The sequence below is a fragment of the Peromyscus leucopus genome, chromosome 11, assembly GCF_004664715.2.
Source record: "Peromyscus leucopus breed LL Stock chromosome 11, UCI_PerLeu_2.1, whole genome shotgun sequence".
Taxonomy (NCBI): Eukaryota; Metazoa; Chordata; class Mammalia; order Rodentia; family Cricetidae; genus Peromyscus; species Peromyscus leucopus.
Window position 1 is genome coordinate 36,350,235 of NC_051072.1, and position 20,825 is coordinate 36,371,059.

At 44.2% G+C, this 20,825-nt stretch overlaps 1 protein-coding gene across 1 annotated transcript in view; it reads left to right on the forward strand.

The window, feature by feature from the left end:
* Il31ra (interleukin 31 receptor A) overlaps positions 1-20,825 on the forward strand; it is a 43,732-nt gene that overhangs the window by 5,448 nt on the left and 17,459 nt on the right. Inside the window, exons 3-8 of the mRNA XM_028885210.2 lie at positions 4,353-4,470; positions 6,126-6,289; positions 9,223-9,365; positions 12,322-12,496; positions 14,790-14,869; positions 17,718-17,934. Coding sequence (XP_028741043.1) covers positions 4,353-4,470; positions 6,126-6,289; positions 9,223-9,365; positions 12,322-12,496; positions 14,790-14,869; positions 17,718-17,934 — 897 coding nt within the window. The remainder of the gene's footprint in view (positions 1-4,352; positions 4,471-6,125; positions 6,290-9,222; positions 9,366-12,321; positions 12,497-14,789; positions 14,870-17,717; positions 17,935-20,825) is intronic.

Consider the following 20,825-nt stretch of genomic DNA (forward strand, 5'->3'; position numbering starts at 1 on the left):
TTGGATCCAGAGGTTTTCTCAGAGTGTGGCTCAGCAGTTAAGAATGCTTGCTGCAACTTGGGCAGTAGTAGCACACACCTTTAATCCCAGCTCTCAGGAGACAGAGGCAGGCGGATCTCTGTGAGTTCGAGGCCAGCCTGGGCTACAGAGTAAGTTCAGGACAGCCAGGGCTGCACAGAGAAACCCTGTTTCAAAAAAGAAAAAAGAAAGAAAAGAAAAAGGAGAAGAGAAGAATGCTTGCTGCTCTTGCAGAAGATCCCAGTTTAGATCCCAGGAGCAACCCCAGCTCCAGGGATCCCATGTCCTGCTCAAGTACTGGCACTTACAAGTACGTGGCCCCACACAAATACTCATAAGTACAAATCTTTAGAAAAACCTGTCGTCAATTTTAGAATATTTTCATCACCCCCCAAAAGAAACTGTAACCATATAATTATGGTTATGTGGGCCCTTTGTAGAATGTGTTCATTGTACACCTTCTAATCTCCATGTAACACGTACTGTTACTGGGTTCCAGGTCAGTTCATTTTTGTCTTGTTATGCATCTAAACTTGCAGGTCATCATCTTTTTCATACTTTTTAGTATCTGAGCCTCGAGATGGAAACTCTGACTGAACTGCTGAGTGGTGGGTGGTACAGATCTAGAGCTTGTGGGAAGGATTTAGACAAAGCACAATATAGAGGAATCCATCTCTCCCTCATTTTTTTTTAAATATTTATTTATTTATTTATTATGTATCACAACATTCTGCCTCCATATATGCCTGCAGGCCAGAAGAGGGCACCAGATCTCATTACAGATGGTTGTGAGCCACCATGTGGGTGCTGGGAATTGAACTTAGGACCTCTGGAAGAGTAGTCTGAGCCATCTCTCCAGCCCCTCTCCCTCATTCTTATCTGTTACTCTCCAGGGGCTCCTTTGTGCCTGTGGACAGTGCACATATTATTGAACAAAAATATAAATGTGTGTGTAAACATTTGTACATAGAGCCCTTTAAAATCATAAATGCTAAAATCTGAACAAAATGATGAATGTCACTCATCGTGGAGTCCTTTACTGTTGCCTTCCTAGGAAGAGGTAATACCTCTGGCAGAGTTAAAATACAAATCGAGTTGTTCAGGTATTGCAGAGGGATGGGAACACCTTATTTTCTGTGATTAAGCTAAATCAAACAAAAAAGTCCCCTGTCCACTGAAAGAAAAGTCAGGCAGAATACAGAAATAGAGGAGGTGTTAGAAATCCTTTAAATCAGGCTGGAGAGATGGCACAGATGTTAAGAGCACTGACTGTTCTTCCAGAGGTCCTGAGTTTAATTCCCAGCACCCACATGGTGGCTCACAACACTCTGTAATGAGATCTGGCACCCTCTTCTGGCCTGCAGGTGTACACGCAGGCAGAACACTGCATTCATAATAAATAAATAAATAAATTTTAAAAAGACAGGAAGAAGAAAGAAATTCTTTAAATCTGTTAACCTTACCTCACTTTCTTCTGGTTCCCAGCATCTTGTGGTTAACTCAGTCTTTCTGGGGTAAAAACTTCCACTTCCAAAATTCTTACTGTTCCCTTGCCTTCCCTTCTGATGGTGTGTGGGCATTAGAGCAGACTTTGTGTAACACCAGTGTTGGTGGGGATGGGTCCTCCCGCTCCGCTGCTCTTCTCTGGCCCATCTGGTCTGGCCCAATCTCTCCTCTGCTATTCATTGTGGGGCAGCAGGCTCTACCTGAGTACTGGGGCACCCATCATGTGTGTATCTACCCTTAAAGTTCATGACCACATTGTTTGGTCTAGAAGTCCCTCTATATATAGAAAACTCTCGATCCCAACCCCAGGCCTACTTTAGTATTACAGACCTATCCTCAGCCCGCCCCAAACCTGAAGCTCAAGAAGGATTCTGGATCCCTGAATGCTATACTCACCTATAGGCAGCTCACCTAGAGTTGCTCTAGGCCTCCCCTCTGCCACTCAGGACACAGATGCCTTGCTGGATTTGGTGCCGAGTGCTGAAATCTAGCTCCTAGACTTCCCCACCTTTTCATGCTAAGCCCTGTAAAATAGGGTACCTGTAGCTGAAGTTTTCTCCAGTCCTGCCTGGCTCATGGTCAGGACAAATCTCTATCACTCGCCAGTCCTGCAGCTGCTCAGACCCAACTGAGTAAACACACAGGGACTTATATTGCTTACAGACTGTATGGCCGTGGCAGGCTTCTTGCTATCTAGTCCTTCTATCTTAAATTAATCCATATCTATTAATCTATAAGTTGCCACGTGGCTCGTGGCTTACCGGTACCTTACATCTCACTTCTCATGGCAGCGGCTGGCAGCGACTCTCTGCCTCAAGCCTTCCACCTCCCAGAATTCTTCTCCTCCTTGTCCCGCCTACCCTATCCTTCCTGCCTGGCTACTGGCCAATCAGAGTTTTATTTATTAACCAGAGCAACACATTTAACATGCAGAACATCCCACAGCAGGTACCAGCCTAAGATGGCTGATGGGGCTCATTTACATATTTATCTTGCTGTGCCTTCCTTTCATTCCAATCTCCTCTTTAGTTGTTCCTTGCTGGAGGGATAAGTTGCTACTACCACCAGTGCCTCTTTCCTCCCTTCTCTCCTGTGATGAGCGTGTGCGCTCGCTCGCTCATCCAGGTGCTTGTGCCCATACCAAGGCCAGAAGAAGATACTGGGTATCCTGCTCTTTCATTCTCTACCTCATTCCCTTCCCATCTCCTTCCTCCAGTGTTGGTTCAAGGCTCATGAGTGGCCTTGCCCAGCTTCTTCTGTAGCTGCTGGGGAACCGAACCAGGTTCTCATGCTTCTGCAGAAAGCTCTCTTACCCACTGAGCCATCTCCCCAACCCAGCCTTCCCTAGTCCTTGTCAGATAAGGACTTCCTTCCTAGGAAGCATTAAAGCATTGGTTTAATGTGATTGTAACTTAAGTTGATTTCCTCTCTCAAATATACCTTCTCTTTAAAGGTTATTATCTTGTCAAACATTCAGAGGACGTTGTTGGAGCTTATCTGCTGAACATTGCCCTTAGTTGCCCTCAGCTCTTGCATTTATACATGTGTAAGAAAATCCATGGTCACCTGGTATAGCTGATGAATCACCTTCTCAAAATAGTATGTGTAGATGCAAAAAAACCAAAAAAAAAAAATCAGCACGATGTAAAATTACAATGGAATCCATATGTTAGAAGTCAAATTTTCAAAAAAAACAAATTTACGACACTTATTCTAAGTATTTTAGTAAGCTCTAATTAATTTATATCCGACAATAACCAGGTCCAGTCACTACCTTAACCTAGAAATTGTAACATTAGTATTTTATACTTCATGTTATCTCCAACTGAAATAAAATGTTAAAATTTGTGATTTTTAAAACAATGAGCCAAAGGCAATGGTTCTGTTTCCACAGTTTGTTGACTACATTCACGATGAAAGTAAATTTTAAATTTCACTTAGGTGAGTGAAAAATTAAGATGTAATGTCATCGGTCTAGAGATGGTAGGACCTGGGAGAATGGAGCCAATAAAGGAGGCGGACTAAAGTCTCATGCCATACTCAACTTTATTCAGAACATCAGACAATTTATACTCTGAGGATTAAGAGGAGTCACCTGAGTAAAGTGTCCAGTCACAAGGACAAGCTACACATGGCAAAAACACATTTTTCCACTGAGGCATATAGACAAATAACAGCAGCCAGTTGTAGTGAATAATCTGAAGTAAACTCACTCCTATCCGCTGCACCTGGGAGGAGCATGAAAACACTCAGAAAGTGTTGAGCATGAAAACACTCAGCACTCAGAATTCTCACACAGCACCATTCTTGGGTTATGTTCTGACAGTATAATGTATTCCCATTACTGTTTATGAGTATGTAAATTCTACTACTTAGGGAACCCTTAGGGCTCTAGGCCCGTTTTGAATGAAACATCATGTGTTTCTCCTGTTCAGTGGGGAGCTACCAGGAACATCAGCTCTAAGACATGTTCTCTTTAGGAAAAATGGCTGATGCATAGATCAGCATTTTTTATTTTTCTTAAGTCCATATCATAATCACTTACTCGGAGGAGTTCATTTAATGCCTCACTTAGTAGTTCACATGCATCTAATGCTTACTTACAACAGATTTTGCTTCTAAGTGTTTATTTTTATTAGGAATGTAAAAGGTATTTTTTTTAAGTAGAAATCTAATTCTTCAAAGGGAATATCTGACGTGACAGACTTTTCCTGAGTCTGATTAGGAGACTCTACCTAGCAAATGGCATTTGGAAGGCATTGGTTAAACTATCAAGTGCTAGCAATGGTTCTTGTGCACTAAAGCTGTGTTTCTGTGACTTTCCCCAGCTCTGCCAGCTAAGCCCGAGAACATTTCCTGCATCTTATACTTCAACAAAAATATGACTTGCACATGGAGTCCAGAGGAGGAGACCAGCGGCACCAACTATACCGTGAGGCTGACTTAGTGAGTGTGGGAAGTGCGTGTGCTTTCAGCAGGGGGCAAAGACTGTGTGTGTGTGTGTGTGTGTGTGTGTGTGTGTGTGTGTGCGCTCGAGTGCGCACACGCACGTTCTCAGTAGGCAGCAGAGGCTCTTGATTCGCCCAGGAGTCAAGTCACTTAGAAAGAAGGCGTTTCTCATTGACAGCTTGTGCATGCCAGCTGCATCTACACACTGACTAGGTGGCATCTTAGTTCCTTGCAGGTGTGCTGACAGGGTTGAGGCTGCAGAGGGAGGTGATCACCACATGGGGCTCTGCCCTTAGACATTCAGAGTGGCTGAGAGTGGTCTCCAGTCAGGAGCGTAGTGGGAAAGTCTTCATTTACCATATTTGGTCAGACTCTTTTCTAGAAAGACCTGGGCAACTGTTTTTCTTCATGGATCCAGATATAGGGTAACTGTGGCCTGGAAAAGAACTAAGAGGGTTTGCCTCAGTCCGCCACTGACTTTTAAGGTACTGTTGTCAGTTCAGAGGCTCAGTCCATGATTGTCATGGCAGGGAGGTGGCAGGCATAGCACTGGAGCAGTAGCTGAGAGCTTTACATCCTGATCCACGTGTACAGCAAAGAGAGAGGAGGCGGCAGAGAGAGGGGAGGGGGAAGAACGAGGGAGGACGGAGATGGGAGAGGATGGAGAGGAAGGGAGGAGAGAGAGCAAACACACACACACACACACACACACACACACACACACACGGCCCACCCCCAGTGACACATCTCTTAGTCCTTTCCAAATGGTTCATCAGCTGGGACTAAGTCTGCAGGTATCTGAACCCATGGGGCCATTTTCATCCAGATCACCTCATCCACCTACCCTCTGTCACCTGTTTATCATCTCTCTATCAGTATTTTATCTGTATGTATAGCAATCTATCTTAATGAATTTTTAAAAATAGATGTAAAGTGCAAAAAAAAATTCAGCATGAAACATACAGATGTTTTTAATTGTACCATAAAGAGACAATAATTTAAACATTTTTATGAAGAGCTTTCCAAGCGTCTCTGACAAATCACATAAATGTATGTCTTCATAAAACTGATCATTCCGTACATGCTGCATACCCTATTAGAAGATGGGGTATCTTTCTACATCAGTAACCATGAGTATAATAATAGCTATAATTTTAAATATTATTTATATTTACAATAATTTATTTAGCAAACCCTCTGATGGTTTCTCTATGCAGCCCTGAGTGTCCTGGAACTCACTCTGTAGACCAGGCTGGCCTTGAACTCACAGAGATCCGCCTGCCTCTGCCTCCTGAGTGCCAGGGTTAAAAGTGTGCGCCACCACCTGACTTGAAAGGATAAATCCTTGAGACTCTAACTTTAATATTCTGATTCTAGTCTGGACTTCCAACACTCTGTTCCTTGTTTCTGATGGTAGGAATGCACTGTCAGAGAGTCTGCTGGGTCTCCAGGTCTGTGTGGCTCACAGCATCTCAGGCAGGTAGGCAGGCAGAAGCGGGTTCCCTTAGTATAGAGATGCACCAAATCCTGGACCACACAAATCTCCTGAGAAAACCAAGCAAAACTAACACATACTGCTTAGTACTGGGAAGCGTGATTTTGTCTTCAAACTTCTCCACTGACCTCATGCTGAATTCCTTTTTCTCCCAAAGCTCCTTTGGGAAAAGCATTTGCACGGCTTATACCACGAAGGCTTCGTGCTCCTTTTTCCCTCCGTGTGTGTTACCCCCAGACTACTGCAGCGTGCAAGTAGAAGCTCAGAATGGAGATGGGAAAGCGAAATCCGACATCACGTACTGGGACTTGGACCACATAGGTGAGCGGCTGAGGATACCGGTGTAGTGACAGTGAATAGTTCCTCTCCCACTTCCTTCTCAAAATAGAGGGATCTTTGAGCTCAAATGCAGACTCAGAGTCTGTGGGAATGATAGGTATATGCTGTGGGCCGCAAAAGGTACACAGTATTAAGGAAGCGGGAGGAGAGGAATGGAGAAAGAAGGGAGAAGATAAGGAACTAATTAAATGAGAAAAAACAATGATAAAATAGTTATTTTGCTGACTGTTGATCTCTTTCAAAGCATGGGACATGAATGGCTCTCTGAGAAATAAACAGGCCGTGGGCTGGAGAGATGGCTCAGTGGTTAAGGGCACTGACTGCTCATCCAAAGGTCCTGAGTTCAATTCCCAGCAACTGCATGGTGGCTCACAACCACCTGTAATGAGATCTGGTGCCCTCTTCAGGCCTGCAGGCATACATGCAGACTGAACACTGTATACATAATAAATAAATAATTTTTTTTTTTAAAAAGAGAAAGAAGCAGGCCCCTCCCCAACATGTCATCATTGCTCATGAAGAAAAGAGGGACTCTCATTTTCAGAAAGAGTCGCTGCCAATTGTTCTTTCAAATGTCTTTGAAAAGTCATTTTGTTTACCATATAACTTAAAGTAACTGCTTTATTTAAATATAATTAATATGCTACACATTCAAAGCACTAAAGTGTGCATTTCAGTGATTTAATATGTGTACAGAGATTTTTAAATATCACCACTAATTCAGTAATAGGACTAAGTTCAATGTATCAAGAAACTTCATACTTGTCAGTAGCAAGTTTCCAATCATTTCTTTGCCTTTTCCTCCAACCTCTAGCAACTTCAAACCTGTCTTTTTATTCCTATAGATTTACCAGTTAGGAACATTTCATATAAGTAGAATCATGTAATATGTGGCCTTTTAAAATCTGGCTTCTATAGTGTTTTTTTTTTGGTTGTTGTTGTTTGTTTGTTTGTTTTTTTGAGACAGGATTTCTCTGTGTAGCTTTGCATCTTTCCTGGAACTCGCTTTGGAGACCAGGCTGGCCTTGAACTCAGAGATCCTCCTGCCTCTGCCTCCCGAGTGCTTGGATTAAAGGCGTGCGCCACCACTGCCCAGCAATTTTGGCCATTTTTATTGTCTTTTCAAAGTATTTTATTGGCTTACTAATCACAGTTAACAATAGTTTTCATCATGATTTTTCCACACACAATTAAAATACAGTTTGATTATATTCTTCCCATTACCCTTCCTTCTCCCATCCCCACTGACCGCTTCCCAGCTCTATTGTTTTAAAGTTGCTTTCTATTTGGAATAGGTGGTTTACAAATATTTTCTCCCTTTGTTTGGATAACCCTTTAAATTTTTTGATGGTGTCTTTTTAGACAACAAAATAAGTTTGATGAAATCAATGTCTCTGTTTGTCTTTTATTGCCTGCGCTTCAGGTATTGCATCTAAGAAATAAATCTAAGAAAGAAATCATTACCAACCCTAATTGATTGCTGTACTTTCTTTTAAGGTTTTAAATTGCTACACTTTGTTTCATTTGGACCATTCCAAGTAACTGCTTTGTTTGATTTTAGTGTTTTGGGGCAGGTTGCCCTCACACTATATAGCCAAGACTAAATTTGAACCCCCAATCCTCACATCCTCCACCTCTCAAGGATTATATGCATGTACTACCAGGCCTGACCCATTGAGCTCACTTTGTAAAAGGTGCCTGTTTATTTCATTTTAATTATGCACGTGGGTGTCAGTGTATGCACATGGGTCCAGGTGCCTGTGGAGGCCAGAGGGGTTGGACCTCCTGAGCTGGAGCTGAAGGTGATTATGAGCTGCCTGACATGGGTCCTGGGAGTTGAACTTGGGTCCTCTGCAGCGGTACTGCACACTCTGAGCCATGTCTCTAGCCTCCTGAGGTAGTTTTTAAACATGGCGTTAACTGTGTTAGCCAGCCTTATGTTACTATAACACACCTCTAGACAATTTATAAAGAGAAAGGACTTATTTTAGGGGTTCAGTCTATGCTAGGGAGCCCCATTGCTTCGAAGCTATTTACTTCACGGCTGGAGAACATAAGAGATGAGAGAGAACGTGGTCAGGGCTCTATTGTCCTCTTCAAAGGTAAATGCCTGATGCCCTCCAGACCTCGTACTAGGCTCCACCCCCCAAAAAGTGCCACAACCTTTCAGTAGCTACAAGTGAAAACCAAACTTCTAATACAGGGACCTAAGGAGAAGCTGAGTGGCATTCTTTTTGGAAACTAAACATTTTTTGCTTTTTACTTTAGGATTTTAAAGAAAATTGTATTTATTTACTTAAGCCAGGGTCTTGGTCTGTATCAGTCAGATACAGAAGTTGTTTGAAGTTGTTTGAATCTTCTTACTTCAGTCTCTCACATTCTGGAGCTATAAATATGAGGCACCAGGCTTGACTAAAATCACATTTTCAAGAAAAGAAATTTGGGGTTATGATGTTGGCAGTGTGCAAGAAAATTGAGAGGCATTTTCTGGTGGCCATTCTCCTTCATAGGGAGCCACGGACAGAGGCCTGCTAGATGCTTACATCATCGCTTCATAAACAATTTAGTTATAGTTTCTTCTGAAGGCCACATTTTGCTTATGATTGCATCATCATCATTGAATGTGTTCCTATGCTTTGCCACTGTTATGCTGGACACTGAGTAAAGAACTAATTTGCAAAGAATTCACAAGAGCAATCCTCTTTTGGCTGAGCGTGCTCTTTCCTTTGGTAGCGAGGTTTGGGAGAGAGGCATTCTCTTTCAACTGTATGGCTAATGGATCTGGGATTAATGAACCACAGACTGTGGACTGTCGTTGGCTCCCTAGGTTTACTGTGCTCTCAGTCAACTCTAGGTGAATGTTGTTAGTCTCTTCTGTCTATCTGTAAATATGACGTTTGTATTTTTTTTTTCAGTGAAAACTGAACCTCCTATAATTTTAAGTGTGAATCCGATTTCGAATCAAATGTTCCAGATACGGTGGCGACCCCGTGAAAAGCTTCGTGTTTATCATCTAATGTGCATGCTTCGGTTCAGGACTGTCAACAGTACCCACTGGGTAAGTTACCACTATGATGTTTCTATGAGAGACCCCAGGAAAGACCTCACTGACAACTTTTGTTCATCTGGAATTGTGTTTTTCACTTTTTACATGGAGGACAGAAAAAATATGAATAGTGACTATTCTGCTTGCCTGTTTTCCATTTGCAGCCTCCTGAGGCCTGCACTTACAGCCATTTTATGTTTGTTTATGTTTGGCTTTGTTCCTTTAATATGATACTGTTAAGGTACATCGTGTTGTGTAATGTGCAGTTTATACATTCCCGTTGCATGAATCACTCTAACTAGCAGTTACCCGACTTCTAATGAAATCGCACCAACCTTTTCATGGTTCGTCGGCCATTTCAATTCCTTCTTCAGAGTGCTGATTTAAGCCTCTGCACATTTCTGTACTGCATTGTTTTCTGTTTGAGTTTCTGATTGGTTTGTGGGCATTCTTGTGTATTCTATTCAACATCTTTTATTTGTATGTAGATTCCACTATCTTGGCTCTAGGGATGATAATGGACAGAACATAATGCTGTCGAATTTTTATCAGTCTTTTGCTTTATGTTTAATGTTCTTTGTATCTTAAGAAATCTTTTTTTTTTTTTATCTCAGAGCTAAGAAGACATGCTCCCATGTCCTTCAGTATGGGTGGAAATGACATCACTTTTCTGTTTTGGTGATCCCCCCCCACACTACTAAAATGGTCAATAACCTATAGTAAGCCAATTAACTCTCAAAGACCATTTTCCTCATAAGGCTTGCAAATAAAATGCATCTCACTGTCTCATAATTTATTGCATCTTAACCAAAACTCAAGTGCTTTTTATTACCCTTGGATTTCTTTATGTTGGTCTCAGCCATCATTTCAGCCTATTTAGAGTCTTTATTCTGCTCTCTCAAACTTACCATTAACATTTTGCTTCTGATGTTCAAGGCCTTCAGATTTGATAACTTCATAACTTTATTGTCAATAAAAGTGGTGACTGACTCAGAGCCCCGTGGCAAACCAGCAGACCCTCAGGGACAGTGACTCTTCTTTCATTAGTTGTCATTTGTTTTCCAGGCCTTTGGGATTACATCTAGTCACCATGACATTCAGCCTGTTTTTAATTTATCCAGGCATCTGTCACAGGACCTATTCCTTGTATAAGCTCATACACTATGTCTATTGTATCCTAGGGTCCGGAATTCTCTCAGAAAAGCAAGTGGGTTAAATGTTATCTGCCCTGTGTTCAGGAGGAGATGATGTTGGCTACTCCTTCTAGCTTCCTCTTCAAGCCAGTCAGTCCTCGGACCCTTCCCTGGAACCTGTATACATGCGACTGGCAGTGTGTTGTTTAGGGACCGCCTAAGCCAGGCAGTTCACATCATAGCAAGTTTATATGTCTCTGTAAAAGAACAGGTGATTCCTTCTATGGAGGCTGGAGTCAATACAGCTTCTGGGATAGGATTCATTGGGAAAAAAACTGGGACGTCCATCCATCTTGAAAATTATTAAGCTGTGGATAACCCAAAGGAGCAAATACAGACTATTTCCAATCCTTGCCTCCCAACACTTTTCCTTTACCCTTTTGACAAACCACTACTTCTGTGGTTAGCTTTGCCTCCTCCTTTCCTGATCCTGAGGTCAAGATGGCTTCCTTCCTGCTCTTCTGGAGGATGTGAAGCAAAGCTTGATGTACAGTCAATGCCTTCTCTCTCTTCTCAACTTTGAAACACAAGCAAGTCTCTAGCTCCTGACCAGCTAAGCTCAACCCGATCGTTCCAACCTTGTATCAATGGGCCCTCCTAATGATCTCAGTCCTGCTCCCACTGGATCTCATACATTAATGATGAGTTCCAAGTTTCACTCCCCTAAACATTAGCCTGTGGCCACTGAGTCTCCCTGGTTGTTCCAGAAGAGTCTCTCAGGGGACCTGGGCTTTGGCAGCAAAACTACCATGGCCTCTGGATTGAACTTCCTTGCTCCATCCACATCTTACTGGCCCTGGTGTTAAAGAGTGTCCCTTTGGACCTGGGATACTCACTTGTTCCCTTTGCCCAATCTCCTCCAGGACCCATAATTCCATACTTGCTTTCATAGCTGTCACATGCATGTAAGAAATGTCAGGACTGCCTTCTCCTGCAGGCTACCATGGGAATATGCTATGCACACACTAACAGAAGGGGCAGCCTGCACATGTGATGTGTTAATTCAATGTAGGTTTTATAAATCAACAGCTAACCAGGTTTATTGCTGAAGCTGTGACTGGATTAGAAACAAAAAGCTAAGTTTTCTGTCTCTCCTAAGGGGACTAGATCCAGGGACTTTTAGAGCTTCAGTAGAGCAGCAGCCTCATTTTCCTCACGGGAAGTTGACCTTGAGAGAAGGGGATGGACTTATCTCCCCAAGAGAGTGAGAATTTATACATCTAGGCTGCCAAGAAGGGGATGGACTTGTCTCCCCAAGAGAGTGAGAATTTATACATCTAGGCTGCCAAGATTTTTAGCAGCTTGCAACGGTCACCCAAAGAGTGATGGTTAGGAATAGAAGACTTGGCTAAAGAGGACGAGTCTAGAAGTGAAGAAATCTGTCTTTCGCTGACCACAGCTGTCAAGGTCGTCCAAGGTCACTTAACTATAACATCTGGGCTAAGCCTGATGCCACATAAGTCATCACTCCCCTCCCCATGTTCTGTGAGGCTGAACACTTCTGGGTATCAGAGTCACTTGGGGAGTTTAAACCAAAGACTGGGTGGCCCCTGGTCAGGGGGTTCTGTGTTATACCTCCAAAGGCAGTGAACCCCGACTCTTTGTCCCACAAACTTCCAAAAAGGAAATGGAGAGCATGGCAGCGATGTGGAGTGTGATCCACGTTTATATAGGTATAAACTGTCTCAGCAAGAAAGCATCGAGGCTGAGGCAGAGAAGCAGTAAAATAGTACGCACCGTCGCCCCTTCTGCTCAGAATCCATTCTGTCTTTCAGACGGAAGTCCATTTCGAGGATCATGGCTTGGTCTACAAGAATTATAACTTGGTCTACAACCTCATGGGACTTCAGGCTTTCACGGAATATGTCATAGCTCTGCGATTCAGGGTCAACGAGTCAAGATTTTGGAGTCACTGGAGCAAAGAAGAAACCGGAGTGACCACGGAGGAAGGCAAGCTCGCGCTCTGCTGTTCCTCATCTGCTTAGTCTGGTGTAGGGCTTCCTGGGTCTGGTTTTCGACACATGCCATGCAGGTCCCCTCTCCATAAGCACTAATGGTGTCCACTGCACCCCTGGGAGTGAGCATGCTCCTCAGATGGCTTAGTTACTGTAGCAGCTTTTCATTCCCAGAAATCTAAAATCTTATCTCTCATACTCTTTAGGAGATTTTTTAAAAAAGCTTTATTTATTTATTTTATGTATATGAATGCTCTATCTGCATGTACACTTTTATGCCAGAAGAGGGCATCAGACCCACTATAGATGGTTGTGAGCCGCCATGTGGGTGCTGGGAATTGAACTCAAGACCTCTGGAAGAGCAGCCAGTGCTCGTAACTGCTGAGCCATCTCTCCAGCCCCTCTTATGTGATTCTTACACTCAAGAAGTGGTATCATATCCTCTGAAGACATCCTGTGATAAATTGAAGCTATACATCTTAAACCTTAAAAATGGCTACTAAGAGTATGAATGTAGTGATAATATGAGAAAATAGGTCATGTTTTTAACGACAGCAAGGTAAAGTCAGAGTCTATTCACACACTGGCCTCTGAATCAACTTCTGTACCTGTGGCCCAGGATTTTTTTTTTTTTTTCCTGTTCCTGCTTGAGTTTCCCTGAGACCAACTTGGAACTATCAAATATTTGCCATCGTTAGCCTTTTGGTTAGATTCTGGAACCCATCTGAATTTGCATTCCCTTTTGGAGGTGTTCAGGCATAGCCTGTAACTTTCTCTTCATGGATATAGCTTCATGCATCAATTGGGGAACTGTACCCTTCTCATCTGAGATTCAGGTTCTGACATGCTCTGGTAATGTGGTGGAGAGACCACAGAAAATCCAAAATCACATGCTTAAGTGTTAGGACCGGGCCTAATGCATAATGATGGCTATATTAAAGGAATGCTTTTTTTTTTAAAATTAAAATTGTAAGCACTAGGCATGCATCCTATACACACATCTCTGATGCTCAAGCAATACAAATGACTGTAGGTATAAAACAGCACATAAAATGCACAGTAAGAAATGGCCAAATGGTGCTGGAACAGTCAGAGCTGTGTCTAAGCTGAGCTCTCCCTGTAAAAACATCAGAATGAACCTCATGTTACGGAGTCCTTGCCCAAACTGTCCTCTTCCTCAGCTACACCTTTCACCAGGGAATTTGGTGATTACGTAATACCCGGAGTGTGGTTGTGGCTTGTCCACATCTCCTTGCCGTGGCTCTCAGTTTTCTTTCATGGTGCTATCATGGCTCATTCTCAAGCCTCGCCTGCTTTTCAGGCCAGTACATCCTGATGAAACTGTCCCCAACTTTTCTTGCAGTCAGCATTATAATTTTTTGTTTCTGCTGCTTATGAGTTCAGCTGGCTGCCGCCATTTGCTGACTAAACCAGACCAACCCTTACATGGAGAACTTCGGCTCTGAGTGGAGCATTTTCTCTACTTTTGTTTTTCCTCATTCTTTTTCAAGATCTGAGAGGAATAGATAGATGATTGTATGACCAAAACCCAGAGATTCCTAAGTTCTTGTTTTCCAATTCATAAGCCATCCCTTCCCTATTTCATAACAAACTGCTAGCTGTCTAATTCATACCACCTCAAACTTTACAATTATTTGAAAAGTTCTAAGCCAAATTGAAAGGATGCTTTTCTTTCTTTCAACCTATTGATTATTAGAACTATCTCCCTATTGATTTGAAAAGCTCTATTTAAATATCTATTCATATGGTGCGTATCTACTTGGGTTTAGATCCTGGCTGTATTACTCAAAAGCTTGTGTAATCGGGCAATTCCTTCATTTCTCTATGAGGATGGTAATGCCAAATCCTCACAGTGATGGGGCTGTAAGAAGTCCGCGAGCCCATACTGCAGTGGTCCTTGCTGGAAGTTAGCTGCTGCCGCCGTTGGTCTGATTGCAGATGGAAGGTGTCAAAGGTCAGAGGACGTAAGATGGTGCATTTCCACCCAGCTTTAGGGGACCAGATGTACCCCAACGAAGCCTACTTTACTTTCCCCTCTTTCCATTATTATTAAGTTATCAGACCAAGAGCAGTTAGTTTTATTTTGCAATGTGGTTGGTTCCAGTCCTTCAGCCACAAAATGAAGACCTTGTTGGGCGTTGTGAGGCTGACTCCCTCCTCTCTGCCTCATTTGTCCCCTCGAGTACCTCGAGGGCAGGGTGCACAGTGGCCCAGTGAATATCCACAAGCTCTTCTGTCACTTACGAGCTTCCTCTTGTTCTTTTCAGTGCCCCATGTCCTGGACCTCTGGAGAGTCCTGGGACCGACAGACGAGAACGGAGTGAGGAAAGTGCTGTTGCTGTGGAAGGTGACCTCCCTTTACTTAACCCCCTGGTTAAAAACCTTTGGTGGTGGCCCACACCTTTAACCCCAGCACTCGGGAGGCAGAGGCAGGTGGATCTCTGTGAGCTTGAGACCAGTCTGGTCTACAAAGCAAGTTCCAGGATAGCCAGGGCTACAAAGAAAAATCCTGTCTCAAAAAACCGGAAGAAAAAAAACAAAAACAAACAAACCTTTGGTCCCTTCCCCTTAAAGCACTGTGATTCCTGATGTTTTACCTCCTAACATCCCCTTCCTATAAGTCCTTGTGCTGTCTCCCAGCTCACAGCTGTACAGGTCAGAAACTCTCCCTCGGTCACCCCATAGATGCCCCCCACACACATCACAGTCACGGGCTGCGTTCTTTATCTGAATCATTAACATTTGGGGCAGTTACAAAGCCCAGCTGCAGGATGCCCTGTGGCCTTGCCAAGGAAGCCATCCTGGCTGCCATCCCCTAGTGTTCAGTGTAAGATTTTGCAGCCTCATCCTTACACCCAAGAAGATCACTGACTGGAGTCAGCTCACTGGGGCGTCAGGTCATCAGATCTTGCCAACACATTTGATACGAGTGTTCCTTCAAGTGTTAGAATAGTGTGGTGTGCAAGGCAGAAGAGTGGCCACATGATCTTTCCTAGGGCGCAAACCTGGGCCTGAGGAAAAAAGAAGACCGTAGGTGATACAGGGAAGCGGGGAGGGGGAACTAATAAGAAAGAGGAGGGAGAAGCATAGAAAAGGAGAGTGTAGAGGTCAATAGGAAAGGACGGGGCAATTAGGAAAAAAGCTACAGGAAACAGAAAAGAAAAATGGGAAGTTGAAGAAAAGGTGAAGAGGAAAAAGCTGTTAGAACTCCAGTGTATCTCCAGGGCTATCAGGAAGAAATCTACTTGCTCACGTTTGGCAACTTAAACCGTTTGAAATGGAGACATCACCCTGGCTTGCTGAGTGACATCCAAAACCAATTATTGCAGGGCTGGCGCTGCCTTTGTCCATCTCCTCGGCAAAGCCTCAGGTGGCAGAGGCATGGGCATAGGAAATCACAGCCAGGGATGCTGGGAACTCTTTGATACTAATCTCAGATGTGGTGAAATGTGGAAAGAGATGACTGTGTTCACATGTTTTGGGGGAGAAAAGTGAACAGTGATGTGTGCCCTTGCAAGGTCTTAGCTATCCTGTGGTCGGTAGGAGTCAAGAGGCCAGCCTGGGAAGTAGCACCAGACACTCCTGCCTGCCGCCTCCTCCCTCTTGCTAGAGGACTGGTTTTCTCTATGCCTTAGGAGGAGGAGGGGTTTTTCTAAGAATTCAACTCCTTTAGCAAAGTTTGCCCTAAAAGACTCCAAAGTCTGAGTGTGATGAAGGTTGTGAGGTCTTAGGACCGTCTTGAAGATCACTGACTTGTTCACATTTAAGTAGTGAATGTGATGGGCTCAGTGGTAGGGTGTTTGGCTAGCCGCTAAGGCTGTGGACGAAATTCCCAGCACTGAAAATGAACAGACAAATAAAACCACATTGATAAAATAAGAGCTCCATATCAGCAAAGGCTACAGGGGAAAGATAAGTCCTTGTCCTGAGAGACGGGGACCCTCATCATTTAGAGTCTCTAGCTGGTCTTTTATAGCTGTGGTCAATGAAAGGGAAATTCCTGGACTGGATGACATTGGGCCCGAGTGAATTCAAACCCTATGAATGCTTGTAATCAGTAATAAACACCGAAAACTTGGAATCCCCATACTTCCCAGAAAATATTCCGTACGCTTACTCCTAGGCAAAGCATCTGGGCAGTGGGCCTAAGTTCAAGACTAGAAATAAGAATTTGAGTCAGAGTTTCTGGGCTTGTATTTTGGACTTCCTGCTAAGGGGACTGGCAGGGAAAGCCTGAGTATTTTTGTCCTTTTAGCTGGATTACCTGGATGTCTGGCCCAGGACAGTTATCTTCCCTCTTTAGAAGGGGAACTATGGGAATAAAAGTTGAAGACACAGCTACCCACCAACATTTGATGACTTCTGAACTTGATTTTGGCCCAAAAGGGAATGCCTTGACTTTTTAGCTTTTATACCTCTGTGCATGAAAGAATGAAAGAGTCAGAAGAAAAGAGAAGTTGCATGCTCATACTGGTTTGGACCTATGAAACTGGACTTGTGTTAAGAGTTGATACCGAGGTACTATGGTGATATTGTGCCCCCCAACATATTGTGCACCCTAATAAACTTATCTGGGGTCAGAGAACAGAACAGCCACTAGATAGACATAGAGGTCAGAAAATGGTGGCACACACACACCTTTAATCCTAGCATTCCAGAGGTAGAGATCTATCTGGATCTCTGTGAGTTCAAAGCCACACTGAAAACAGCCAGGCATGGTGACTCACGTCTTTAATCCCAGGAAATGATGGAAGGAAGCAGAAAGGTATATAAGGCATGAGTATTCTTTTTAAAAGTCTTTTTAAGCTTTTGGCTTTTAGCAGCAGTTCAGCTGAGATCCATTTGGGTGAGGACTTAAAGGCTTTCAGTCTTAGGAAACAAGATCAGCTGAGGGATTGGCAAGGTGAGGTTGGATGTTCTGTTTCTCTGATCTTTCAGCGTTCACACCGAATATCTGGCTCCCGTGTTTTTTTTTATTAATAAGACCCTTTAAGATTCATGCTACAAGGTACCATTTGATAAATAATCTCTTCTGGCACTTGAAGGGTTATCATCACCACGCTGCAAATGTTATTTGTGTTGGAAAGGTCATAGCTTAGCGTCTGATGGCTAACATGATCTTGCTCCATTTATCACTGTCATTGTGCCTGTCTCTTTCTGGTGTTGGCAATTCCCTTTGTTTTCTTTGGACACAGAAGGCAAGAGGAGCCCCCGTCTTGGAGAGAACACTTGGCTACAACATACAGTACTTTGCAGAAAACAGCACTAGTCTCACAGAGATAAGCAATGTCACAAACCAGCAGTATGAACTGCTTCTGACGGGCCAGTCATACCGCGTGTCTGTGACTTCTTTTAATTCCCGTGGGAAGTCCCAAGAGGCCGTCCTGAGGATCCCAGCTGTCGATGAGGACAGTAAGTACCTCTTCCTCCAGTGTCTCGTCCCATCTGGTTGGAGAAGAAACAGTCCGTGTCCTCGGGGTAGTTGTTCCTCTGGAATCAAGCTGAAGGGTTGGGGAACAAGGACTTTTTGTGGGGAAACAGAATCTGCTGATAACTTTCGGGGTGTAAGGGTTAGCTCCTTTGCAGAAAAACTCGTGCTAAGAATTTAGAGACTGAGTCACGCAGCACAGTCAGAGTCTAGAAGCGCCGCGTGCTGCTTTGGTTGGATCTCGTCCAAATGGTTGCGTGCCGGGTTGAGCCACATGCAATAGTCGTATTTGAGACCTATGTCCTCAATGGCTGTGACCTCTCCTGAACTCTCTTCATCCCAGATGGCATCTGTCCCGCTGTGGCTTAGCGTTCACCGTCCTGTTCTCTCTCCTTTCCCTTCCGTCTGATGGCCCAGCTAGGAAAACTGCTGAGCTGTGTATATAGACTTGCCAATAAGTTGCTTGTTAGTTTTTTTTTTGAGACGGGATCTCACTCTGTAAGCGGGCCTCTAACTTACAGACTCTTCTGCTTCCGCCTCACGAATGGTGGTATTGCCGACACCAGTCACCACGCCTGGCCTCTGTCTACACTTCATGAAGTAGTTCTGGGCATTTTACCGAACCCAGGCAAAGTGGCAAAGCTTTTATTTCTATGTTTTGGAGTAGAAAGCCTTGTTGGATTGTGCGTGAGAGAGTGCTGTCCGTGTGTGTGTGTGTGTGTGTGTGTGTGTGTGTGTGTGTGTGTGTGCACTCACTGTGGAGACCAGAGGTTGAGATTACTCTCCACCTTTTTTTGAGGCGGAGGTAGGGTCTCTCACTGAACACAGAACTCACCGATTGAGATTGACTACATTGCCTGGCAGGAAGCTCCCTGGGGCTCTTCTGTCTTCCTCCAGTGCTGTGATTACAGACATGCTCAGCCTGCCCACCGCCGGCCGTGCCTGGATTTTTAGGTGGGTGCTAGGGATCCAAACCCAGCCCCCACACTTGCATAGCAAGCGCCCGCTGACCTTTCTCCTCAGCGTCCTCACTTTGGGATTTGTGTTTAAAACTTGCAGACAATAGAAGGGACTCTGCATGTGTACCTAGAGCCAATCAGTCTCTCTGTCTCTCTCTGTCTCGTCTCTCTCTGTTTCCATTTTCTCCTTAAAGAGGATGCATACCCCATGAGTGCAGTTGTTATAGGAAGGCAACCTTGGCAGGTTGGAGCCCATGGCAGAACTCATGTGGAGATTTATTGGGGGGACGGGGACGCAGAGTGCGCCACTGGAGATGAGGGCTGAGCAGAGGAGGAATAAGAGAGGAAGGGAAAGGAAGAGAAGAGCTGGGAAGAGAGGAGGTGAAGACTCGGCCTCATGGGAAGAGAGAAAGAAATGGGGGTATAGGTTTGCCTTTAACAAGGGGAGTTAGCGCATGCGTATACCGGCTATGCAGCCATGCGGCACATGTGCACAGACTAGGGCCATCTGGGCTGTCTAGGCATTTGCCTGAATATTAGCAAGTGCATCCTACCAGGTCCCCAAGGGGCGGACCAGGTAATGTCTAAATGCTAACAGCAGTCACTTTTTAAAAATAATATTTTTATTATTAATTCTTGAGAACATCATACGATGTGTTTTGACCACATTCATCCCTTCTCCTAACTCCTCCCAGATCCACCCTCTCCCTCAACCTCCTTACTGCTCCCAAATTAGAATTGTCTCCTTCTGTCGCCCCCCTCCCCCACCCTATTCCCTTGTAAATCCAGTGTGTGTTGCCCAGTTACTCTTTAGTGGACCCAGGGGGCAGGGTTTCGTTTGCACGTTTGCCAGATTTTGTTTGTTTGTTTCCTTTTTTGAAATATCATTTCTGACGTGCCGAATAACATAAGCAGCTGGCGTAGACATCTAAGAGCTGGTCTCTCTAATTTATGCCTCTGTTTGCTCAGCCCAGCCTGACTCGGGCATTTGTGTAGCAAGCTCTAGACTTCTCTGCCTGTCCTTCCCTTTCTTTTCTTAAACCCAGTCCACTTCTGCCTTCATTTTAGAATTCTGGGAAGCTCATCATGCTGTGTTTTGAGTCAGTGTTTAATAGTATCGAGACAGGGTTTCTCTGTGTAACAGCCCCGGCTGTCCTGGAACTCCCTCTGTAGACCAGGCTGTCCTCAAACTCAGAGATCTGCCAGCCTCTGCCTGCTGAGGCTGGGATTAAAGGTGTGCGCCACCACACCCCCCTGGTTCTTAACATCCTTGTTCCAGTGTCCGGGAGTCTAGTGACATTTTCAATAAATGATATGCGATTGGACTATGGATTCTTTGTTTAATGGAGGTACTGCCAAAATGAATTACCCTCACTTCCCACCATGGCCCCATAATGGGAAGCAATAGAGAACAGAGGAGGGAAGCATGGTCCTTGGAGTCCAGCAGCCCCGGGTTCAAATCTTTGCTCTTCCACAGGTAACATTACCATTGGACAAGCTATCTAACCTCTTTAAGATGCATGTAAACGGGAACTCTTTCCTAATACACCTGTCTCAGAAAACCGTTGCGAGGAGTGAATGAGATCCTCTCTGGAGATGTGTCTAGTGCTGATCATTACGGCTTTTGTTGTTTGGAGACAGGGTCTCATGTAACTCAGCACGCCTCAAACTCACAAGGCAGAGGATGGCCTTGAGGTTCTGACACCCATGTTTCTTCTTCCCAAGTGTACTACCAAACCAGGTTTGTGCTGTGCCCAGGACTGAACCCAGGGTCTCATTTGTGCTAGGCAAACACTACCAATTGAGTTACATCTCTGGGCCTATCATCAGTGTTCTCTTTGTGTATGTCTCTTTGTCTCTGTGTCTCCATCGCTGTCTCTGTCTCGTCTTCTCCCTCTCCAGTGCTGGGGGTTAAA